The sequence below is a fragment of the Leguminivora glycinivorella genome, chromosome 13 (genome assembly GCF_023078275.1).
Source record: "Leguminivora glycinivorella isolate SPB_JAAS2020 chromosome 13, LegGlyc_1.1, whole genome shotgun sequence".
NCBI classification, from domain to species: Eukaryota; Metazoa; Arthropoda; class Insecta; order Lepidoptera; family Tortricidae; genus Leguminivora; species Leguminivora glycinivorella.
In genome coordinates this window covers 20,750,851-20,777,591 of record NC_062983.1, presented here as the reverse complement: position 1 = coordinate 20,777,591, position 26,741 = coordinate 20,750,851, and the positions used below count along the sequence as shown (strand labels likewise).

General features: G+C 38.1%; 2 protein-coding genes across 5 annotated transcripts in view; one reads left to right on the top strand and one right to left on the bottom strand.

Annotated features, from left to right (window-relative positions):
- The window catches only part of LOC125232363 (cyclin-dependent kinase-like 4), a 65,760-nt gene that overhangs the window by 3,735 nt on the left and 35,284 nt on the right, over positions 1-26,741 (top strand). For both annotated transcript variants that reach the window (XM_048137997.1, XM_048137996.1), the window contains exons 2-3: positions 2,194-2,383; positions 12,180-12,299. In XM_048137997.1, coding sequence (XP_047993954.1) covers positions 2,216-2,383; positions 12,180-12,299 — 288 coding nt within the window. In that variant the 5' untranslated portion in view covers positions 2,194-2,215. The remainder of the gene's footprint in view (positions 1-2,193; positions 2,384-12,179; positions 12,300-26,741) is intronic.
- Positions 23,146-26,741, bottom strand: part of LOC125232365 — a 32,344-nt gene continuing 28,748 nt past the window's right edge. For 2 of the 3 annotated variants that reach the window (XM_048138000.1, XM_048137999.1), the window contains exons 2-5: positions 25,451-25,643; positions 24,835-24,933; positions 24,136-24,225; positions 23,146-23,897 (exon numbers count right to left, since the gene is read on the bottom strand). In XM_048138000.1, coding sequence (XP_047993957.1) covers positions 23,574-23,897; positions 24,136-24,225; positions 24,835-24,933; positions 25,451-25,643 — 706 coding nt within the window. In that variant the 3' untranslated portion in view covers positions 23,146-23,573. Of the gene's footprint in view, positions 23,898-24,135; positions 24,228-24,834; positions 24,934-25,450; positions 25,644-26,741 lie in introns of all 3 variants that reach the window. The other variant, XM_048138001.1, reaches the window with a different exon arrangement.

Genomic DNA, 26,741 nt, shown 5'->3' with positions numbered 1-26,741 from the left:
CATTACGATACAAGTGCGTAAAAAAGGAAGTTCGCGAATTTCCTTTTCACACGTGTATCGTACGACGTTTTTTTAGTACAGATGAGCCTCCGAAGTTTCGATCTGATATATAATGAACCACTTCTCGCACTAGTGCGTAAAAAAACACCATCTGTACTGAAAAATGATTTATTACATTGTTAGTACCTAATAATGCTCATCGATTTAGGCTTACCTCTCGGACTATAATGTTCATGCACTCCAGACATCAGTCTCAGTCTTCAGACTATGCGCGCGGATCACGGCGCGATGCCGCGAACGCGAGTGTGGCACTTTCTACGTATCGAATCCACACTCGCGTTCGCGGCGTCGCTCTGTGATTCGCGCGCATAATCTGGAACGGGCTTTTAACTTAAAAGTTTTAAGTATGCTACCTATATAACTATTACGTGCAGTTACTTTCAAATGTGATTGTTACATAAATTATTCGAAGAGCAAGTGAAATTAATCAACATAACAATTGCCATGCTATAATTAATATGCTGGAAAATATTATTTTATTTTCCATATTAAATTCAAAGAGCATTGCATCACATTAACACCTGTGTAGGTACTGTACCTATATTTAACAAATAAAATGATTGATTGATTGATTGATTGATTGATCACTTCGTTTTAAATTTACCCATGTAGGTACGATACTTACCTCATTTTGATCAAAAAAGGTTACATTTTTACTGTTGTCAATGCTCTAATAAACGTCACAGAAATGTTATTCTTCTTTAACATTTTCTACCAAACTTTTTCTATTTTACATTCTTTATATATTTTTACTTTTATACAAATCAACCCCATTCTCAGTGATGAAAATTATAAATAACTTTTCTATTTCTCTTAAATTAAATGTGTTAAACTAAACAGAATATTGTCCAGTTGGACAGACATTGAGTTTCATAATTCCTTACCCGTTACGACTAGGGATAGTAGGTTATGGTGAAATTACAGAGTTTGGATGAAGGGCGAAATAGATTGGGCGCTTAGGGCGCCCCAAAATGTTTCTGAGGCGTAAGTTTTTGAGTAATAGTAGTAATCCTAGTAGGGCAGAGCGAGATATAATTTTAGTGCCCCTGTTTAACAAACTTTTTCGTTGAAAAAAGTGCCATCTGTTTATTTTGGCGCCCCTGCTACCATTTGGCGCCTAGAGCGGCCCCTCTATTCGCTCGCCTTTAATTTGGCCCTGGTTGCAGTACCCGCTAGATATCAAACTACACTTCTCATTCTAATAAAAGTAATGGATATAGTGAGAAATAGATATATTCTATGTATCTTGTGAGCCAGACACAGGCACGCTAGACCTCAAGTTTTGAAATTTAAAATCAGCTGGGTTACTAGTTGCTATGCGGCATCCCGTTGCCTTAATTATGAAATCATTAGAGTTAGCTCATATGTTAAGTCCAGAATTTAAATTATTTAAAAACTGAAGTGTAGATATATTTTATTCTTTTTCCCCTCACCAGCTCGGAAACACGCGTTTTGTCCTTTAATATCAGCGGGTAAAAACGCATTTTATCCACTAGTGGGTAAAGTAATTTGACCTTGAATAAAGTCAAATTAACTGCTTTAAAATTGATAAAAGTAGGTGAATCTAGTAATAAAGATGATTTACCACCTGTGGAACTACTGGAAGCAGTGATAAACGCATTTTTTGCGTTGTAGTTTCCTCGCTATAGTGAGGGGAAAAGTTTTGTGTTACACTCGGGTGCAAATGTATATTACTTCTCGTGTGTTAAAAAACTCGCAAGTTCAGGATTCTATTCTCGAACCACTCGCTTCGCTCGTGGTTCAACTATAGAATCCTTTCACTTGCTCGTTTCTCAATTCCACACTCGGCGTTAAAATACAACTTTGCCCCCTTGTATAACAAATAACTATTTCTTGATCACTTGCGGCTCAATTTAAGTATGGATGGCTCAAATAAATTACAGTTCTTAGAACGCAGCTAGGCTTCGAGGAAGGAATAAAAATCTTTTAGCTTTAAGCTCTAAGTAAATATCGAGCAACACCTACCAAAGAAATCTGGTTTCTAAAGGTTGGATCATATCCTACCGACTGCGCCAAATAAAATGCAATCGAGAGCGAGTGACATGCTTATCTATAACTTATATACTATACTATGACTGCATACGCCAAGTTTCAAATTTTCTTTTGTTCTAGATCGCGCGCCAGCAGCCGCGCGATGGAGCGATACGAGAAGCTGGCCAAACTCGGCGAAGGCTCGTACGGTCTGGTGTACAAATGTCGGAACAGAGACACAGGGGAAGTGGTCGCAGTCAAGAAGTTTGTGGAGAATGAAGATGATCCGCTAATTCGGAAAATCGCTTTGCGGGAAATTCGGATGCTTAAGGTAAGACATGAAACAGACAAACTTTGCCAAGACTCGTCAGACTTTGTTAAGACTTTGTTTAACTTAAAAGAGAGGGCTTGTAAAGAAACAAATGTCGGAATAGGGACACTAACGAGGTGGTCGCGGTGAAGAAGTTTGTGGAGAATGAAGATGATCCGCTTATAAGGAAGATCGCGCTGAGGGAGATTCGGATGCTTTAAGGTAAGTGTACAAATTTCGGAGCAGAGACACAGGGGAAGTGGTCGCGGTCAAAAAGTTCGTGGAGAATGAAGATGATCGACTTATTTGGAAGATCACGGGTCACGATCACAAGATCTACGGACGATACGGATGCTTAAGGTAAGACATGAAATAGACAAACTCTGCCAAGACTCGTTAGGAGTTTGTTAAGACTTTGTTTAGCTTAGATAGGGCTTGTAAAGAAACAAATTTCGAAAATAACTAGTGGTTTTTCATAATGATAAGGTACCATTTCATTTTTATTTACTCCTTTTTAGGTGAGGGTGTAAAATGAGGTTTTTCACTGAGGGCCCTCATTTGAATATGCTAATAGAGGTAGAAATTAGCACATTTACTAATACGTACTTAATATCTATGGCAATATTGACTGTAACGGAAAACTGTTGATGTGCGGGTTTTATCTAGGTGTTGAAATGAACCGCTATAACTTTCTGTTGCCTTCATGACAACGAAGAACTCTCTTACTCGTCGTTATTATGCTGAACTGAATGTTCCTATCATGTACCTACCCCGAAGAGTGAAATTTAGGAGTGATAGAAAAGCAGAATAACAAAAATCCCTATGGACCTACCTAATTTAATATTTTCTTTTGTGTCCAGTATAATTACTGTACTGAATATAATTAATGAATAAACTCCTCTAACTAGTTTACGCATGCCCAGAAAATACAATAAAGTGTATTTGTGACTTTTTAGATACTCGAATATTTCTGTCTTTTTAAATTACTCAGGGCACTGATGGATCCCAGTTTATTTTGTTATTTAAAAGGACAATTGTACAGATTACTGCAACATGTAAGATTGGTGTTATATAAATAATAAGAATCAAAGGTAGACAATACACAATACCTACAGTAAAAATATTAAAATATCACAATGAAACAAAGCTACACATTGTCAATATTCTGCATAAGTACATACATATTTAAACAAAGCCATGTACATTTTCAAGGGTTCATCTTATATCTCATTGTCCTATTTTTTACAAGAATGCCACACGTGAGCATCGTGAGCATGCACACGTGAACATGTGTTTGGAGTCAATAAAAAAACATTACATTTTAGGTTATGTAGGTTTCCTTTGTTCGTTAAGTCTCGGTGCATTTACAAGTTTGACCCCCATGGGTTTAGCTCGTGTTTTGTATGACATCAATGTTTCGGAGCTTGAGTCATGTTCGATAGGTAGGTACTTACATTTTTTTAACTGTTCCTGTAGTTAGGTATAAAGGTTAAGTATATTGCTACATTTTTTGCCCACAGCCCACAAATTGTTCCCTTCATGGTATAAGACAGAAAAAATCGAGGTTAAAAAGTGAGAGTTAGACTTCTATAAATTCGTTTAATTTAGGCTTATACTTGGCAAATAACCTTGCCTTCAATTTAAAAGTTTTCTTGAAGTATTGAAAATAAATGTTCTAGCTTTTTGGAAAAATTCTACAATTTGGACATCCAATACAATACACAATCCAATACAATTTGCATTTAATTATTTTAGTGGTTGTACATTTTTGAATTGGTCACTCATCGCTTCTACTCATTTCCTCAAAGGCTGACTGGAAGAGATCCCATTAAGGGATAAGTCCGCCTACATTGTATATTACTGACTCTGTAACTGTGTCTCTTTTGTTTCCTTTATGTACAATAAAGCTTATACATACATACATACATTATCACAAATACGTGATCATTTTTTGTCACCGATTTTCTTTAAACAATTAATCTCTTCGCGTACCAAAATCACCCAAATTCGCCCGCTTTCGTCAGTATTATACAATAGGTACACTTTTCATGACTATCATTAATTAATACATACTAGGTTCTTAGGGTCCCCCCACATCTAGCGTCTCGCGAGCGTCGCGTCGGGCCAAGCCGCGTCGACGCGACGTCGACGCGGCGTCAGGCTTTGCCCATACAGTTGGCCCGACGCGACGCTCGCGAGATACTAGATGTGGGGGGACCCTTATACGTAGATAATATTTGTCTAAATAATTTCCACGAATTCGATAATTCTATACAGAGTGTAACAAAAATGGTGGTGATCCGTTTAAGGGCGTACTCAGTATCGTATTCTTATCAGGAAAAAGTAGAAGAAAATTTTTTTTCGCTAAAAAAATTTTCACTTTTGTATGAGCCGGGCCGCGCGAATCGGTTGAATCTCCATACAAAGATAAAAAAAAATTATCCTACTTTTTCCTGATGAGAATACGATACTGAATACGCCCTTAAACGGATCACCACCATTTTTGTTACACCCTGTATATCACTTTACCACCCATAATTTAAAACTTCCTATTTAACCTTGAGAAGAACTAATCAATCAATACATAATGGTTGACTTGACATTAGTCACCGATCGCACTGCTGACTCACACATGAATATTGTATTTGATAATGACTCCGATGCCGGTGTCTTATTAGACAAAGGAAAGCGATTTACAACGATTTATGTTGTATGTGTTGTAGGTACGGACACTTCTGGACACTTCATATCAGCTTATACACCGTGTTTTTATTGAATTCCGTTAACTTCGGCATATAGTTAGGTCCATTATAGGAAACAGAATAGCATAGTTAGTTTTCTTAAATTAGTATTTTTTTTTTCAAAAAAAAACCATACAACTGCGATAAATATTACTTCAATTGCAATTGAGAAACGGGCTTTACAATTAACTTATTGCATATCGAACACACAAACTAAAACCCGTTTCTTAACAGCAATTGATGTAACATCAATCGCAGGTGTATGATGTGTTTTAGAAAAAAGTTACGAATTAAAAAAAACTATCTTTGCTACTCTGTTTCCTATAATGGACCTAAATATATGCCGAAGTTAACGGAATTCAAAAAAACACAGTGTATATAGCTTGAGGTGAAAAAAAAGTTTTAGTACCTTGAGGACTCACGACCCCGTCACAACACAGGATAAACAACTAGGATTAAAAAATTTAAGTGAACTGTATACTTATTCTTCTTCTTTAAATCCTGTTAACCTCTTCTAGGGTGTTGGGCTCGATCGAATCATATTCCTCTGTTCGGACTCCGGTCTTGGCTAGCTTGGGTAACCTTCTCCCGCCTCATCGCTAACACCCTGAGTTCTTACTGTAGAGACCGATGCCAAGTCTTTTTAGGGACCGTTCACACTCAAGAGACGCACGCCGACGCGGAACGGACGTCAGCGCCACGCCGCCTAAATGTAATTTAAAAAACATCTCCTCGAAAGACGTAAGACGCGCCCCCAGGCGGCGCGGCGCGTCGCCTGGGGCGCGCCAAGCGACGTCCCTTGCGCGTCCTTCCTATACAAAATGTACTGAGGAGACGTTTTTTTAATTACATTCAGGCGGCGTGGCGCTGACGTCCGTTCCGCGTCGGCGGACATGCATCTCTTGAGTGTGGACGGTCCGTTAGGGCGACCTTTCCGTTTGCCGGGTATATTCCTGGTCAGAGCCACTTTAGATAGGGTACCTACTTATCAGGCTTCCTGAGCATCCCCCAGGACAACTTAACCTTTATCTATCAAGGGTCAATAAAAGAGGCTTTTGATAACTTTTTATCCTTTTCAGAATGCATGAATTTACTAACCTCCCGAATCCCGGTAAGGGCAGCATTTATTTGTGTGATGAGGACAGATATTTGTTCCTAAGTCATGGATGCTTTCTATGTAGAAAAGTATTTGTTTATTATATATATCATTGTCTGAGTACCCACAACACAAGCCTTCTTGAGCTTACCGTGGGACTCAGTCAATCTGTGTAAGAATGTCCTTATAATATTTATTTATTTACCTTAGTAAATTTAGAGCTATTTATGTATTTATTCGTTAGGTACCTATATTAAATTCATGTTGTTTGCGAAATTCTGACGTCGCCTATATGAACAAACAGTTGTATCCTAAGATCGTAACTAGGAAGCTTAAATAAATCCGCACATATTTGAATACCTACTCATATTATATTTGCTTTTCAATACGGAGAACGTTCATCTTTTAGTCGTTGAGCAAACTCCATTGTACCTTGTTTTTGGTTGATTTTTTGTTTCCGTGATAAAATAATGGTTGAATTGAAGATTTTTCATTCTGGACAGGATAAAACTACGTATATTCACATTACGTCAATACTACGTGTGTTTGTTAGGGTTGAAATGTATACACCCTGTTTTTATTAAATTCCGATAACTTTAAGGGTAGATTCTTTAGTTCAAATACTATCAGTTTCTTTATGAAACTAGCCTCTTAACTCTTACGGTTATCGAATTATTAAAAATAATAAATTTAATTACTGAACACGTGTGTGGCATATATCCCTTTACCACTTCCTAACGTTATTTGTTTTGAAATGTGCCGTCAAATAATTGACAATGACTTTAATGTTATGATTAAGGTCCTCTCACACTAATTAATCCATTTATTATGTATGGAAACGAAAAAAAAAATCGATTTTAACAAAAAGCGACATACAGGCTGGTTCCTGATGTCGAATTTAACGGAAAACAAAATAAACACGGTGTATACGCGAAATCGGCTCTAGCTGACAAAAAATCGCTCGTTAGCTTACGCGTCGTCGTCCCTGAACACATGCGTGCATGTTTATGTCGGCGGCCGATCGTAAAATCCGCCAAATCACGAGATTCCTAGGCATATCGTGAAACGGCGCCAAATCATGAAATGCCTAAAAATTGCCCAGGCATATCACGATGTGCCTGATAAACAACACGGCAGATCGATTAAAGCAACGCATTCGTCGATATTCCTAGCTGGAGGATGATGATGATCAAATTTCATTTTAATTTTACGAGACCAAACGTCGCATAAACTTCTAATTTAAATAACTTTAAAAACCCCACAGTCACGTGTTATTATTTTCACAATACAAAAATAAACATTTAATTTACTAATTAAATATACACACAAAATTACGAATCTTCCAATTATACAGCAAACAATAAACATGTGCGTTTGTAAACAAAAAATAATTAAATTTTGACAGCCCGACCTATTGCCCTTCAGTAGGTATTTGCATTTCTTGGTAATTATTTTCAATATTTAATTAACGCTTAATATTGTTTCAGAATTGCAGCTGATTCCATTGAAATTATAATCAGGATCTTAGTACCTAATATAGCAATTTCAGTATTTTTTCGAATAAAAAAAAATCGTTTTTAACCCCCGACGAAAAAACGACGGGGTGTTGTAATTATAAGTTTGACTTGTCTGTCTGTCTGTTTGTGGCATCGAAGCTCCCGAACGGATGAACCGATTTAGATTTAGTTTGTTTTGTTTGAAAGCTGAGTTAGTCGGGAGTGCTCTTAACCATGTTTCATGAAAATCGGCCCACCATGTCGGGAGTTCTATCAAAATTTGAATTTTGTGGTTAGGTATTTCATGTACAGTCAAGTGTAAAAATATGGGTGTACACATCTTACTCAAAAATATGTCCTATAGCATCTTAGTCCGGTGTAATGAGAGCGTAGTACCACAGTATAATAAGAATACTATCGTTCAGTATGGCCACTCCCGCTTCCCGCTGGAAGAGCCGCCCACCCCCTCTCGGTTACCTCAAAGTTACCGCCTGTCAAAAACGCGAACAGTCGACCTGTCATTTCTCACTCATACAAGCATAGTCCGCGTTCACCTACACAAGCTAAGACTGTGTGCTAGGAACGCGCCTCTTTCATATATTTGATCGCCAGTGTCCGAGGTGTGGTAGTACCATATTTATGAGACGATTATTTCGATACGTTGCCTGTGTGGTGACGGGTTAAGAATTTCACCACCCCCTTTCTTCCCGTGGGTGTCGTAGAAGGCGACTGTGGGATATGGGTTAAATTGTGGCGTAGGCGAGAGGCTGGCAACCTGTCACTGCAATGTCACAGTTTCATTTTCTTTCAACCCCTTACTTGCCAAGAGTGGCACTGAAGCTTTAGTCGTTTCATGTGCTCTGCCTACCCCTTTATGGGATACAGGCGTGGTTGTATGTATGTATGTATGTATGTATTTCGATACGTATATTTGCACTTGACTGTAATTTAAGTATGTAGTTACTATTCTTCAAAGTAGAGCAAGAATTATCATCTCTAATGACTTCTAGACATAGTAGACATGTCTTATTATTGTTATGAAGTATTATGTCATACGTACGCGGGTTTTCTTTGCGGGTTAACGGTTTTCCCAGTGTCACGGTCGTGGAGGTTAATTGCTTATTTTAATAAAGGATTATTCGTGAGTAACGGTTTAAAAAAAGTAAATATTTGTTCAATATTGGAATATTTGGAATCTTTCGCTTGCTCGGGCATCAATATTGGCATTATTGGCACGTGCGGTTCAACAATAACTTTGTCCCCTTGTAAAACTAACCTCTAAAAACTTGATTGGTACTTGGATAATTTGTACGAGATGAGAACTTACCTAGAGGTAAATGTTATAAGTAGTCATGTATGTATGTATGTATGTATAAGCTTTATTGTACATAAAGGAAACAAAAGAGACACAGTTACAGAGTCAGTAATATACAATGTAGGCGGACTTATCCCAGTCATTTGCCGCAGAAAACCATTGTGAGCAAAGCTGACAGGCGGCTGTTTCTGCGACTAGTTAATCATTTTCTAAAGTATCTAATCAATTGCAATGGTTTATAAAACCGAAATAAATTACACATATGAAAGAAAAAGTGACCAAGGCCTCTGGTGCCTGAGGCTGGAATCGAACCAGCGTACTCTGCAATCGCGGCAGATGCCTGTTTATCAGGTGACCTGGGTGGCCGAGCGGATAAACAGGCATCTGCCATCGATTCCAGCCTCAGGCACCGGAGGCCTTGGTCACTTTTTCTTTCATATGTGTAATTTATATCGGTTTTAATTTATATATAGATAGATAGATAGATAGAATACTCTTTATTGGCACACCTCAGCAAGAGATACAGAAAAAAGATACAGCGGAGACAAAACAAATGATTATAAATAGAGGCAGACAACAGGCGGTCTTATCGCTAAAGAGCGATCTCTACCAGACAACCTTTGGGTAGCGGAAATAAAAAACATAATCAGAAAGAGTAGGAAACATAATCAGAAAGAGTATATATAGTGGTGTGACTACTTTAAGATAGCACAAGATGAAATATTTTCAATAGATTATAATTTAACTTGAGTTAATTAGAATCAATTTCAATGGAGATAAAAATAACATTTTCGTATAGGAATCTAAACACAATGCATATTATCTCATGCGCTTGCTTATTGCTTATGCAAGTACCTACGGGCGAGCGTTTTTGTACCTAATACTTTACATACATTACTTTAATCGAATATGTAGCAAGCGTAATCATGAGTGCATTGTGCGGTTAGGTGGCTGATTCGGTATTAACCAACTTGATATGTTTTTGATACGACCTTAAAGAAAACTGGACGTAAAGAATTAAGGATAAAGGCCATCCCGAAATTCAGAAAAACGACAGGGAGAGCTCACTACGAAACGCTTAGGTACGGGTTTCTCCAAACTTATTGTTAACGCGCCAGCGGCGGTCATAGGTACCAGTCCCGGGGAAATGAGGGCTGCGGGGGCATAACGTCACCGGCACGGGGAGCACCAACCGCACATACGACACACACTACTGACACGACTCTCGGCTAGCGCCTCATACGTACCTACTTTGTACTTAAATCCTTGTAAATTAAGTAATTTAAATAAGTATCTTGAAGCAGGAGTTTTCTTGGAGAGCAAACCCCTTAGCTGAGCTGTACATGATTACATTGATTACCTGCAGCTCCGACAGCTATCGACGCCGATTCGGCTCTAGCCGCGGCCGAAATAGCTCTTTAGTATGAAGACGCTTACGCGTCGTCGCAGAACGCATCCGTACGCATGTTCATACATACTATCGAGCAATTTTTAGTCGGCGAACGCCGATTCCGCAGAGACGCGCTGTGCGAAATGTCGACGATCCCAAACTTACAGGCGGTATTGAACCCTTGTCTAATATAAGGAGAAACGTCGCCTTTTTGTGTGTGTTCTATCGCCTGCACAATGGGTTGTGTTCTGAGGAACTGTTTGACATGATGCCAACGTCCACTTTTCATCATCGCACCGCTCGCCATCGACAGGGCGCTCATCCACACACCTTGCAACCTAAATGGTCGCGTACCGTGCGGTTTCAGAGGAATTTCCTCCAGCGGACGCTCCGGCTGCGGAATGAGCTCCTTGCCGAGGTATTCCCGGTGAACTACAGTATGGGGTTCTTCAAAAAAGGAGTGCACAAGTTTCTAATGGGTCGGCAACGCGCATGTGACACCCCTTGAGTTGCAGGCATTCATAGGTTACGGTGTCCGATTTCGATCAGGTGGATCGTATACCTGTTTGCCACCGACGTGGTATAAAAGAAAATGTTTGGAGAGATCCTAAGTGGTTGTGACACGACGGCTACGACATGCTACGGATCGCAAACTTTCGATCTTTGGCTAGCTTAGTTTGCACGACGGAGCAGCAACTTAGCTGTCTTGTAAAATGTAGGTATTGCTAATTATTCCTATGTAAGAGTGTAAATTAGGTAGATCGTAAATACATTTCATGTCACATTAAGTATTCATGAATCGCATAACAGGCATTATGTGCTTATTCTGACCCGGCGTTCCTGCGTTGAATGTGTTATGAGTTCTGTAATTTGGTTAACTATGCATGTGTAACAATGCATCTTTGTTTACATTGATTGTAGGTAGGGTTCCTAGCTACATTTGTAGGTTATTATATATCTAGTATCGAGTAGTGGTACTGATAATTCACGCTATTTGGCGCGTGATTGATACGTGATTGTCTAGATGTCACTATAACTATGCCTATACAAATAACTCGCATTTACTGATATATGATGGAGTTACAACTCTTCCGTTACTTATTCCTCTAAGTAATAAGGTCACCCCAACCCCATCGACACTGAATCGGGTTTCGCCGACGAAAAATCGCTTGTTAGTATAAACAGTCAGCAGCAGAAGTTCCGTAACGACCAAAAAACTTGATCGCTTGTTAGTATGAAGCGTGTAGCAGTGAAGTTCTCGCCAACAAAGAATGAAGTGTTCAAAGGACTTCAGAACTTGACACGATCTTAGATGGTTCCTTAAGACAATAAGAGCGTGTAAGGATCATTGATAAGATAAGATAAGGATCATTGTGAACACCTTGCCCGTTACGGAACTTCTGCTGCTGACTGAACATGAATTCGGACGAGCAATTTTTGGTCTGCTGGAGCCGTTTCCGCGTCGATAGGTTTAGGGAAACTCATACACGCCTATGTCACAGTATAATAAAGAGTACTATCGTACAGTATGGCCACTCCCGCTCCTCGCTGAAAGTGCCGCCCACCCCCTCTCGGTTACCTCACAGTTACCGCCTGTCAAAAACACGAACAATCGACCTGTCATATTTTACTCATACAAGCATAGTACGCGTTCACCTACACGAGCTTAGACTGTGTGCTAGGAACGCGCCTCTTTCATATATTTGATCGCCAGTGTCCGAGGTGTGCCTATGTAATCTTTGACATGCTAATAGTCTGACCATATTTCTATTGTTTTAGAACCTAAAGCACCCGAACCTCGTGAACCTGATCGAAGTGTTCCGCCGCAAGCGTAAACTGCACCTCGTCTTCGAGTACTGTGACCACACTGTTCTCAACGAGCTGGAAAAACACCCCGCTGTAAGTACAATTGTTATAATACCCTGAATTCTGTGAAATTTTAACCCTTTGACCATCAGAAACTTCAATGGAAGCACACGTGACCACAGCCAAGTATACATACAATAACGCGCTGCGTGCCTACGTGTAGCTTTCTAAAGTTAGCATAGGTATAGTATGAATTTTCTGAGATGAACTTTTCGCTTTAGCCGTAATCTGTTAAACAAAGGCCTTTGTGTCTATTGTTCACGGCGGCTCCCGTTTAAACGGCACGTGCTACAGTCTCAGTATAGTTAAAAAGCAACTATCATGATAGTAATAAGGTTCAAATCCATAAAAAACCCTCTCGGAGCTTCTCGGTTGTCATCTTCAAAAAAAGTTACCAGCATACTGCAAACTGTTTAATAAATTTGAACATTGCTATCATGATAGTTGCTTTTTAACTACACTGAGACTTTAGCACGTGCTGTGGAAACGGGAGCTAGCCACCGTGAATAATAGAAACAAAGGCCTTTGTTTAACAGATTACGGCAAAAGCGAAATGTTCATCTCAGAAAATTCATACTTTGCCATTGCCGCGTTTTGCTCCATAAGTAGTTAGTTGGTGCGTATTGAACAAAAGGGGGAATTGTATTGCATGTGAAATTGCTGGCAATTGTGTACAACAGCACCGTAAGGTTTTGTGAACATTTTAAGTACCTACCCAAGTAGTTTATTCAATGTTATTAAACAATAATTAAAATAAAGCGAAGATTCACATTTTTTTTCAAACATTCGTATCTCCGCACCGGCTGTTCTGTTTTGCAGGACATTAATATAATAGGTACAGTCAACAACACAGCTGTGTATACAAAGTGCCAAAAATATGTATGTATACACACCTTTATGTACAGGTAATAAAGTTCTGTATACATATTTTTGGCACTTTGTCTGTATACACAGCTGTGTTGTTGACTGTACGACTAAGCCGATCGAAAGTTTGTGCACGTAGAAATTAGAGATATTTCCACTCGTACCATTATTTTACTCGTAAGTATAGTAATAGAGGCCACTAAAAATATCAATCACGTGAGTGGCTACGGTCGCTTTGTAACGTAGCATGAATTCTGTGCCGACACCTACCTGCACAACATTGGCAACTGACCCTAGTTGGTAATTCGCTAATTATCGCCGCATAAGAAAGTTGGTTCGTGTGCCACAGTGCATATCGTAGTGCAATCATAAGGCTGACAATACAATATAGTACAGTTGTACCTATTACTTTACCTTTTTATGAAAAACTGATCGACAATTGACCAAACTGATGATTTAGTCTTCTTCTTCCTCTTTCTCCTCGCCACTCCGATGTACCTAATATAGTTTATGGCAGGTGGCCGGGCCTTTATCTCGTCGCGCTTGGCGTCAAGATCCAATCGCCTCTGATTTTCGAAGGCTTGCACTTCCAAGGTTCAAGGGAAGGTTCTCACTCCACTTCGGCCGATCTTGTGCCGAAGTCCAGTCCAGTGCGATGGTTCAATGTCACATCTCCGCATGTCTTAAACACAGTCGTAAAGATAGAAGATAAAAAGAAAGATATAAAGTCGTATTAAATTCATTGATAAAAACCGGCCAAGAGCGTGTCGGGACCGCTCAGTGCTTCCGTAGTTTTCCGTATTTTTCTCAACACCTGCTGAACCTATCAAGTTCAAAACATTTTCCTAGAAAGTCTTTATAAAATTCTACTTTTGTGATTTTTTTTATATTTTTTAAACATATAGTTCAAAAGTTAGAGGGGGGGAACACTTTTTTTTCCTTTATGAGCGATTATTTCCGAAAATATTAATATTATCAAAAAACGATTTAAACCCTTATTCATATTTAAATACGGGGGGTACCCTAAAAAAACATTTTTACCCACTTTTTGTTTTTCCACTTTGTCGGCATGATTGATATACATATTGGTACCAAATTTCAGCTTTCTAGTGCTAACGGTTACTGAGATTATCCGTGGACGGATGGACGGACGGAGAGGCAGACATGGCGAAACTATAAGGGTTCCTAGTTGACTACGGAACCCTGAAAAGAACAGACAGCCATGTTCAGGCATTTAATATTTTCACTGAAATTATAGTTCCTGTTACTATAAAAAGATGATCATCTGCGGCTGAAGCTGCACTTACAAATAGTGCGATAGGGACGGCCTGATGTTTTATCATTTATCGCGCGACCATGCGTGCCTGCCTGACCCTTTAGCACAACTTGCCTTGTCGCGCGCGAGTCCATACTTGAAGTCGCGCTTGATGTATGGACTCGCGCGCGACAGACAAGTTGTGCTAAAGGGGCTGGACGTTTAATGTTCAGACAGTAGTTTATTTTTAAATTCCCACAAGGTTTGAATACAAGGTAGGGTAAGATGGTTGACAGTGGATCACTCAATTTTTCGGAGGCCATATCTCAGGAAAGGTTTGACATATTTACATTTTGTTTGGACTCTTATATACATCATTTATTTAAGATTTATTGTGTTGTGGTTTAAAAGCTATATTATGAGACATGTATGGTCACTAACGCTTTTAAAAAAAAATGGAATTTGATCCACTGTGCAACAGGGGGTGTGAACAATGGATATACCAGTGGTCCACAGTGGACCAAAGAGAATCATATCAGAAAGATAAGGGGAAAAAGAATGAAACAGAACATGTATTAATTTTTATTAAAATATTCAATACTAAATATCAAAACCTAGTAACATAGGTGTACTGATCATCTAACTAAAAGATCCAATTTGTAAGAATTTCCACTTTCGGCCATACAAGCTTAGTAAACAGCCATACAATAAAACAAAAATAAATATTTCTTGTTATCTAACTTAAACTTTATAATGTAAGAAAATTAGACCAATAATTATTATGCGTATATAAATAATTAACTACTCAAAATGCTTTTATGGGATCAATATTTCTGAAATGAACATTTCTGACCATACAACATAAGTAAGAGCCACATAAAAATAGTCTTCCAAGATTTTTTTATGGCAGCCTAATATGCTTTTTCCACTCGTTCGTTTGGTATTCCTCCTTCATTTCTACAGGTGTGACCCTTTTTAGAGGCAGTCTGTAACATAGGAATGTGTATTAAATCTGACCCACTGTGTACTTGACCCATATGACCCAATGTCAACCTACACGCCAAAAAAATTAAATAATAAAAAACAAATACAAAAAAAATATTTATAGCGGAAAATGTTAAAACACACAATAGCTTTTTAATCAAGGTAGTAATAAAAACGATAACAAGACATTCAATGGCATATAATTCGAAATTATACGATAAATTCCAACTTACGTAAATATGCTACCCGCGGAGTGATATCACGTTCACACCTGCACACAACGTTCTGTTCGCGCGGTCCCCTGGGCACTGAGCTAGTAGGTACGTGTTGGCCAGAGGTATCCACGGCGCGTAATAAATTAATAATAGTGTATTTGAATTCGTCGTAGTGTGCGTGACCTATTGTGCACCAGCGACCCACTGTCAACCACCTTACCCTACATTTAATATTGATAGTATAGTTTAGCATGCAGTTGCATTTAATGAATTGGTTACAAGCATGCAAGGATTGCAAGGGTCAGGCAGGGTCAACTGCTGTTGCAGTACTTGCAGTGGCTTTTAGTAAAATTAACTTTTGAATGATTATTTTCTTCAGTCGCGAAAAATAAAGATGTATAGGTATATTTATTGTTCGCCTCGGAACGAACGAATATCATCTTCATCTTTGAATAAATACATAAATTATTTAATCTTTTTCCCCTCACTAGCTCAGAAACACGTGTTTTGTCCTTTAATACCAGCGGGTAAAAACGCATTTTATCCACTAGTGAGTAAAGTAATTTGACCTTGAATAAAGTCAAATTAACTGCTTTAAAAGTGATAAAAGTATGTGAATCTAGTAATAAAGATGATTTACCACCTGTGGAACTACTGGAAGCAGTAATAAACGCATTTTTTGCGTTGTGGTTTCCTCGCTATAGTGAAGGGAAAAGTTTTGTGTTACACTCGGGTGCAAATGTATTTTACTTCTCGTGTGTTAAAAAACTCGCAAGTTCAGGATTCTATTCTCGAACCACTCGCTTCGCTCGTGGTTCAACTATAGAATCCTTTCACTTGCTCGTTTTTCAATTCCACACTCGGCGTTAAAATACAACTTTGCCCCCTTGTATAACAAATAACTATTGGATGATTAAATCTTTCATAGAAAACGCCATCACGTAGTATTTTTCAAACAGAAATATCAGAGATATGATATACCTATTATAGACGCTCAACCAAATCTTGGCACTGAAAAATTGAAGCATATTTCATAAATGAAGAGCTCAACTAAGCTTTGTTGGTGGAATGATCAACGAGCCATATCACTTTTAAAAATAATTTCCATAAAAAACGTTGCTCTTCGCGCCATTTTTTAGTGCCAAGATTTGGTTGATGTCTATGTATTTGCCACCGTAAAAATGACTTTGGTAGGTATACAACATTGTGTACTAACCACAAGCCGCACAACGCATTGCCCACAAACCATAACCAGTTGTAAGGTCACACGTGAGTAACCCGGTAACTAACTGTTGTACTTTTACGACTCGCTTCTAACCGGCTTCCGCTAATACTCAATATCGAGTGTAGAGACGAGAGAATAATAGAGACAGACTATAACTTTGAATTGAATACGCCTGTTGCAAGTTCTTGAACCCACGCACAGTTGTAGATGGACGCTCCTATTGGGCTATTGCACAATACACGCGCATCATTTGGGCATTTTCGCGAGAAGAATCACCAATAGATTTTTTTGTAAGGTAGGTAAATTTTATGTTTTTCCTAGTCAGAATCACGAGCCCTTTCGATATAGGACAAAAAACAAGAGACAAAGAAATAGTCCCAAAATTGTCTATTATTTTGCATACTTTCCACTTTGTAACCGCTGTATTAGTGTTTGAAAAATGATAACGAAGTGGAAAAAATAAATTTGGGACGCTTTTTTCCGCCTAGTAGGATAAAAAGGGCTCGTAATTCTGAGTAGGAAAAAACATTAAATTTTGCCTATTTTAGAAAAAAAGTTTTTGGAACTTTTTCGCCAAAATGCCCATTTACATGGCTGTGTACATGCAAAAGACCAGTCCACATCCGACACGTCTGACGGTGGCTTGTCCATTCTCTAATACTTAGCTCTGAGCAAAGACATATAGACAGATAACTCCGTATAGACAGATAAATTCTAAGAATAAAACGTGCCTCAGTACTATACAGGAAAAGGTACGTTGGCCTAGATGACATTACACCTTTGGGGTACGCTCAGCTAGATGGCGCTAATATTAATATTTGACATTTTAAAACATATCAAGCTAAGAATATGGGCCAAATTGTCAAAACTGAGGTTCAAAAGTTTTAAGCTTGTGTCAAGAGATGGCAGTCTATGAACTGTGATTACACATTTTACTTCGACAGTAACTTTCGATAATACTCGATCCTCTTTGGCTCTGAGTAAATAACCCAATATATTTAAAACAGTGAAATCAAAGTTTGAAACCATGCATCCGCAAATATAAGAGAAGAAAATCCTGACAACTCCCTAAGATTTCGTTTTCAAATCCAAACCTTGCCATATAACCTTGACAAATAACAAAGTTAAAAGATGAATACTTATAACGCCATGTGTATAATACAATGAATAAAATTAAACGATGATGATGATGAAATCATTTATGTTTTGGAACCATTGGAAGTGAATATTGGCAGTTTTAATTAATTACTGGTCTCGAATAAGAGAAAGGAGTTTATATTTGATATTGAATTCACAAATAGATCTTCCGCAGATTTTGGCAACTTTACATTTATTATCAATCGAAAGTTGAGGTCTATTAATTCGCCGAATTTTATATAATAATCAGTCACTTTCGATTTTTAATTAAATCTTATGTGAGTGTCTGAGCGGTGTCATTGACCCGATGGTTTTTGTGAAAATACTGTTTTTTTTTTCTCGTATCAATAATGTTGCCGTAATTTATGATATATTTCTAGGTTTTCTGGTTTTAACAGGATTTTTACTGGGATCCTGAATGATTCATTAAGCCAATTTACATGCCTAATGCTTCCTATGTTGACAAAAAATATTTTTAAGAAAAAAATTAAAAATCAAATGTTGAAAGCATATCATTAGTTATATACCTACTTCGTATGCACTCGGGGGCAGTGTTGATGGGTCACATTGTAAGGAATATTCGTGCAAGGTGACCCGTTATCATGGTGCCTGGTGCCTGTGTATAGCAATTAAGTTAGATAAGCTAGTAGTAAGTACATATAAGTCCGGGTGTTTTTTCATTCGCCAACAAACTGTTCCGCAGTTTGGCGAAGTTATTGTAAGATTTAAGTGTTTTGTTTTTACTTAGCAATAAATTAAAAAAAAAAGGTAGTATAAATTTTCAATATGATTGATTAAATTCCCTTGCCTATTATTTTTAGATTACTACGAAATATACAATACAAGATTAATTACGTATAGCACACAGCTTTATAAGTTAAGGTAAAGCCTCACCAGTAGGCCTAGCACATGATGGCCGCGGGAGTATGTCGCCGCGAGATAGATGACACGTCTTTGTCTAATTGTATTAATGACATAAGGACAGGTAGTCTATCTCGCGGCGACATACTCCCGCGGCCATCATGTGCTAGGCCTGCAGAAACATATGACTACTAGCTTTTGTCCGCGGCTTCGCTCGCGTTAGAAAGAGACAAAAAGTAGCCTATGTCACTCTCCATCCCTTCAACTATCTCCACGAACGTGTACTGAAGAGGATCTCTTAAGGGCTACCCCTCGAGGGCTTGAAATTGGCAAACCAAAATTTAGTTTTACTTGATCCCTTTACACGAAGAAGAAGAAGAACTATCTCCGACTGAAAAATAAGTAAGTAAGTAAGTAAGTAAACACTTTATTGTACAGAAAAATAATACAGCACATAATATTTAAAATAAAAAGTTTCAGTACAAAGGCGAACTTATCCCTTTAAGGGATCTCTTCCAGTTAACCTTTGAGCATTTGAGGGAGAGTTTGAGACGGTAGACATCCACATAATACAAAAACTACAAAATAATAACAATACATTTTTCATTCCTTAGTCTAACACGCAGTATATATTAAAAATCACGTCAATTCGTAGCTCCGTTTTGCCGTGAAAAGCGCACAAACATACAGACACACACTTTCCCATTTATAATATTAGTATGGATTGTCAGAAGCGCGCTGCTATTCTGATGGATGGGGTGAAAATTCAGTAGGTATATTATGAAGAAAATAGTTCTAATGAAATTCCGCAAGATGGCGCGTAGTCATATATTTCTGCTCAGGTTTGAAGTAACTAAGTTACGCCGTGTCTTGCGTTGGCGACGGTCGCGCGACCGTCGCCGTCGCGTCGCATACTTCCATATCGATAAGGTTTGATTTCGTATGCGTCGCATCGCCGTCGCGCGACCGTCGCCCACGCAAGCCACGGCGTAAGTAAGTGAATCGATTTCAATCATTTTCAGAAAGCTTGATTTTTAAGCGCTAGCACCAAAAGTGTATGATCGGGTGCCAAGCTAAGATAGCCACGCACTTCAAAATGTGCCCATACAATTTCAAAATGCTTAAAAGAATCGTATCCAATTATTTGTTAACACCGTGTGAAGGTTCGATAACTGCAAACAGAACCTTGTCAATGCATTGCATCAAAACTAAAAATCGCAATGACCTCAACATCTAGCAGATCTTGCAAGAAGATGGGAATGTGTTAGCGCGCTGCTGTTGCATAGGGATGGGATGGGACACGTCTATTACCATAATTTATGATACCGGTTCTGGTTGAATTATTTACCAGAAATGACTGTTAGTTATTATCAATAACAATGCGTACTATAAAAAGGTTTTACTTGGTATTCCATATGAAATCTTTTAAAAATAAAAGTAATTAGAGCTTTAATCAGACATATTAAATCAGACATCAAGTTCGTGGCTTGTTTAGTAAAATCCAATACTTCTGAACAATTAATTCTTGTAAATATATAACCACTGTTGTACATGTTTGACATAAAGTACAGTCAACCAATTTAATTTAAGTATATGCCTCTCTGGGAACCACGTAATAATGAATTGATTTGTTTATGTATGACTTGATGATTATTGCGTGATACGTCTCATAATAAGATCTTGGCCACAGAACTTAATTTAGATAGAAGAAACAAATTCATATATTTGTATAGGGGCCAAGCGTGTCAAATTTTGTACTGAAGTTGATTCTTGCCTGTAATTTTAAATATGTCTCAGGCTCTTGATTGTTCATAATTTTTGTGTTGTTGCAATTGAATATCACGTAACGAGGCATTTTTTATGTTTTGGTTGACTTCAACTTACAAAAATTGACGCCCGAAAGCTGCAAGCTGCGAGTGAAGACGGACAACTCAGTGGATTTCACTGAGTTCATTTGACACGCTAAGTAGATACGTTTGCTTGATCTATGGTATATATGACATCTGTGATCTTGGCATTTTCGAACATGCGTCAACGACAAAATTAATAGGAGTTTAAGGACAAAAGGGTAACTTGAATTGTCACTGTCTCAACTGTCTGTCTGTCAATACTTATTACTGTTTATGTCACGAAGTAAAAGTTTTTACAATTTTTTTACGTTTATTTAATGTTGTATGTATGTATGTATGTATAAGCTTTATTGTACACTAGCTTTTACCCGCGGCTTCGCCCGCGTAATAAAAATATTCTTATTGAAACGTTTACAAAAAATAAGATTTTCATTTGGATCCGTAGGTTTCTTTGTAGGTACATCTGTCCGCGATTATTTCGATTCAGGTAAAGCGGGGCAATTTTCGACTGGGGGGCCATTGTAACTGATCTATTTGCAGTACTGTCCGGTTTTGGCTGACTGTACCTTACACATATTACTATCGTTTTTAAAGAAATTCTTGCAATGATTGTAGAATTGTTACACAGCGACCACAGCGTAGGTAGTAGGTACGAATATGTATGAATTTTACCTATATAAATATTTATACTGGGGAAACTTCATACAACCCACATAGCCAGTATCTCGACGCTATGGTCGGTAGGGTAAAAAGTACTTCCTTGCATTATCGCTTACAATTTTTTCCATTTTGCTTAGGTATATTGCAAACGTAAACATATAAAAGGCAAGCAAACAACGATCTTCTTACAGCACATTGAATGTAATAGTTATTACGGATGCAGGATACTCGCCGATGCCTACTTACTAATCCCTTCCCACTGAGCCACCTGCATTTTACACTGCCTATATATCGATTGCCGACCGATTATTCCGACCCCAATCCCTATTCTTATCCTCGTCCCTATCTCTATCTTTGTCCCCGTCCCCGTCCCCGTCCCTGTCCCCGTCCCTCCCCTATCCCTATCCCCGTCCCTGTCCCCTATTTTTATCCCTATTTCTACCCCTATCCCTATCCCTATCCCTATCCCTAACCCTGTCGCTGTCCCTGTCCCTGTCCCTGTCCCTGTCCTTGTCCCTGTCCCTGGCCCTGTGCCTGTCCTTGCCCCTGTAAAATTATCATGCTAGGAGGTGAACTTTGAAAAATCCTTTCTTAGTGCTCCTCTAAGGAACTTCCGTGTCAATTTGAAATCTCTTGAACCAGAAGTAAAGATAAAAACTAAAGCTATACTTATGGCTATTTTGGATATTTTAACCCCATTGCACAACAACAGGGGAGAAAATTTCTTTTCCACCTCATTAGATTTTAAAATCGTTGTATTTATCGTGATCAGCGACCCGATAAACCATAAAAACGATACCCTTATTGTGTTTTTGACTTTACCCCCTTTGCACCCCTTTAGGGGTCAAATTTTCAAAAAACCTGAAACATGTATTTAGTCATATGTCTTTAGGAATCCTCCTGTGAAGTTTCGAATAAAATAGTCAAACTAATCTTGTTTCCCCATACAAACTTTGAACCCCCATTTCACCCTTTTAAGAGGAAAATTTTGAAAAATACCTTCTTAGTTCTCCTCTACGCCATATAAGGAACCTATATGCCAAATTTGATATCTCTAGGACCAGCGGTTTCGGCTGTGTTGATATGTCAATCAGTCAGTCAATATCTTCTTTTATATATTTAAACCCCATTGCACCACAACAGGGGAGAAGGTATTTCACTTCCGCCTCGTTAGATTTTAAAAACGTTGTATTTATCGTGATCAGCGACCCGATAAACCATAAAAACGATACCCATATTGATTTTTTTACTTTATCACCCCCTTTTCACCCTTTTAGGGGTTAAATTTTCAAAAAACCTGAAACACGTATTCAGTCATATGTCTTAAGGAATCTTCCTGTGAAGTTTCGAATAAAATAGTCAAACTAATCTTGTTTCCCCATACAAACTTTGAACCCCCATTTGACCCCCTTAGGAGGTGAATTTTGGAAAATCCTTTCTTAGTGCTCCTCTACACTATATAAGGAACCTATGTGCCAAATTTGAAATCTCTAGGACCAGCGGTTTCGGCTGTGCGTTGATATGTCAGTCAGTCAGTCAGTCAGTCAGTCAGTCAGTCAGTCAGTCAGTCAGCTTCTTCTTTTATATATTTAGATAAAGGAAACAAAAGAGACACAGTTACAGAGTCAGTAATATACAATGTAGGCGGACTTATCCCTTAATGGGATCTCTTCCAGTCAACCTTTGAGGAAATGAGTAGAAGCGAATTAACGATGAGTGACGAATTCAAAAATGTACAACCACTAAAAGAATTAAATGCAAATTTTGTATACACATGGTAACAAATATATACATATACAATTACATTAATACACCAATATATATGTTGTCATTGGAAAGTTGATAAGATAAGATAAGATAATCAATTAATCATTTATTGCGAACCATGGTTACAAAGGTGTTTGCATATAACTTAAAAGTACATAGGATCACATGGCACCCTGGTAGGGTATGGCAATTCTTAATAGGTACATACTATTTAAAGTTAATTACTAATTAGGCTTATTATAATCGTTTGACCAGCACTGAGGTTGTTAATTATCTAGTAGTTAAGTTCTGTAGTGGCTTCCTTACTTCCTTCCTTCTGTAGTAGTTTATTTTTTGTATTCGCCGATCAACGATTTCACGAAACTTTACTCCTCAAGAATCGAGCATTAAACTGGTATCTGCCCCTCTAGCACAACTTGCCTTGTCGCGCGCGACTCCATACCTGAAGTAGCGCTTGATTGTATGGACACGCGCGCGACAAAAGGCAAGTTATGCTAAGGGGTCTGACTCTGGTGTAATAATCTCTTCTTTCACCGATTCCACTAAGGGCATGCGCGACTTTAATGAAATAATTTGACGTTTAAGCCTTCGGTTAGAATCCCGTAGTTTTCTCAATTGTAAATTCTTCTCTTTCACTTTGCCTTTTAGTTCGATGATTCTTCTACAGAGTCGTTTTTCGACTGGAGTATCATAAGCTGATGGTGTATCGGGATCATAGATTTGGCATGTTTTTCTCGTAGGTGCTTGTAACATGACGTTTTCTTGTTGAGGTGATGTCTTCATTTTTGAAGCTTGCAACGTATGATCGTCATTCTGAAAATGCATCGCAAAGGTGTGATATTAATAGTTATTGCACTCACATCTATTTTTGAATAAATAAATAAATATTATAGGACGTTCTTATCTTACACAGATTGACCGAGTCCCAAGGTAAGCTCAAGAAGGATTGTGTTGTGGGTACTCAGACAATGATATATATAATACGCAAATAATGATATACATATAAATTTGGTTATTTAAACGAAAAATGTTATGATTTAAGTTATCGAACCTGTTTTGAAGATGTGCCTTCTTCATCTTTAACAGTCTCTTGTATTAGAACCGCAACTGCAGTTTTGAAATGTTGCCCAGTAAAATCATCCTGAAAAATATACAGTCATGATTGCATAAAGTCCCACACCGGGGCAAACGACGCAACGGAGCCACGCTGTGACGCTATCGCCCAAATCAATTGTTTAATTTTATTTTTATTGATCTCTTTTTCTCTCTTTTTTGTTACCTAAGTTTCGTGACGCATTGATTTTACTGTAATGTCATGTAAACATGTTTTTACTAATAAATAATACAACATACAATCAACAACAACAACATACAATCACGCCTGTTTCCCATAAAGGGGTAAGCAGAGCACATGAAACTGCTAAAGTTACAGTGCCAGGTTGCAGTGATAGGTTGCCAGACGCCACAATTTATCCCATATTATCCCACAGTCGCCTTCTACGACACCCTTTTTTTTTTGTCGGAGTGGTGAATGCATTACGCACCGTCCCCCCAGCCGCGGGAAGGCCTTGATGGGGGGGGTGTGTGGGACTCCCTCCTTCGGCCCCTTCTCTTATCGAGAGGGAGCACGGGAAGAAAGGGGGTGGTGAAATTCTTAACCCGTCACCACACGGAATAAATAATAATAATAAAATAAAGCGTTTCCAAGATTTGCCGAACAAATAATGTAAGGATAGTGCCAAATTCGTACCTTGTTTATACTCGGAGCCGTGTCTACATGAGCGTCGGATTGTTCTGGTATATCAGCTTCCACGGCATATTCGATGTCTACCTCTGCTGGAGCAGATGCCTGAAATTATTCCACGGTATGAAGTCAATGTCTTCAGACAATGCTTATTAATGCAAAACTATCACAATTTGCGACGTTTTGAGGCTGAAGATACTAGATAACACTATGTTCTCTCTCGCGCTTTGTACATGTACAGTCAAGTGTAAAAATATGGGTGTACACATCTTACTCAAAAATATGTCTCATAGCATCTTAGTCCGGTGTAATAAGAGCGTAGTACCATATTTATGAGACGATTATTTCGATACGTATTTTTGCACTTGACTGTACACAGTCATATTTAAAGAAACATTAGAATAAAGGTAAAATAATGTTAATTTAGATTCGAGCTGTATGTGACTTTAAAAATGAAGATACTAGATTAAACAAAATATGAACCAATGCTGAAGAAAAAATTAGGTAGGTACTTAATTTCCAAGTTATTATTAGTGATAGTACCTAGTCTCACAGATTACCGACAATGTGTGTAACTTAGAACAAAATAACCTTTGGTTAGGCTAAAATAAGATCGGCTTACCAAAATCGGCAAATATAAGGTGGGTACTGCAGAGTCCAATAGACGTCTCCGTTTGCGATTGTTTGTTATTTGGTGAAAACAGTCAGCAGTGAAGTGTCTTGAGCAAATAACGCTTGTTTTGCTCGGAAACCACGACTCCCCACGGTGCGTGGCGTCGATCCACTTACTTTTAGTTAACGGTGATTTCGGAAATCTGGAATGGAATACCACTCATTTATAAATGTTACCTACGTCTGAGTATTCTGTATTGTTATTTAATACACAAATGTCTGGGCGACCGAGCTTTGCTCGGTTCTATTTTATTATATCACGTCGTTATATTAAAAAAACTCGCATAAACAAAATATCTGAAATAAAGATTTTTTTTTTATAAATACAAAAACTTAATTTTTGGCCGGGATTCGAAACCCTGACACCTGCGATCTGTCTGCGAACACGACCATATTTTACGTTTACTAACGCGAAAGAAAAACTCATGAAAACTTGAAAATTCGCGTTTTCCGGGATCTAAGGATAACTACGCTAGATCGATTTTTCACCCCCGAAAACCCCCACATAACAAATTTCAGCGAAATCGTTAGTGCGTTTTCACATTATCCGATCCGATATCGGATGTCAGACCGATATCCCATACATTACAGGCGCCATATCTTGGATTTTTTTCTATTGAAATCCTTCCGACATCCGATATCGGATCGGATAATGTGAAAACGGCCTTAGAGCGGTTTCCGATATCGTCACATACGCGTCCCTGAGCCTCTCTGAGTCAAAAAAAAACCTTCATTGGCAATTATTATGTCATGTACCTATATTTTTGTGTTGTGTAAATAATTTCTGTTTTCACTTGTCACGAATAAATGATTTCTATTTCTATTTCATTTAAAAATACTGTCCGTGTTTTGATGATTGTTTCAGCATTAAAAAAACTACCTACTTACGAAATAAAGCATAAAAACTTAGAATCAAACTATTTGTTTACCTACACAAATAAACTACCAACTACAAAAATAAACTACCAATTACGATTGATAATAAACATAATTTATGTGTAAAAAACCGTTAAAAATATTTTGATGTACATGAATTATTTATAAATTTATACTATATTATTAATAATTATGATTATGTATAACATGCATGGACTAAACGAATATAGAATAAGTAAGTAGGTATTATTGTGTGCCCTTACAGGTTGTCATGACTCACTATCTCAATTAATGTAACACCAGCTATTATGTACATGACAATGCAATACTGAATAAATGAAATGAAAAAAAAACTACAAATTCTA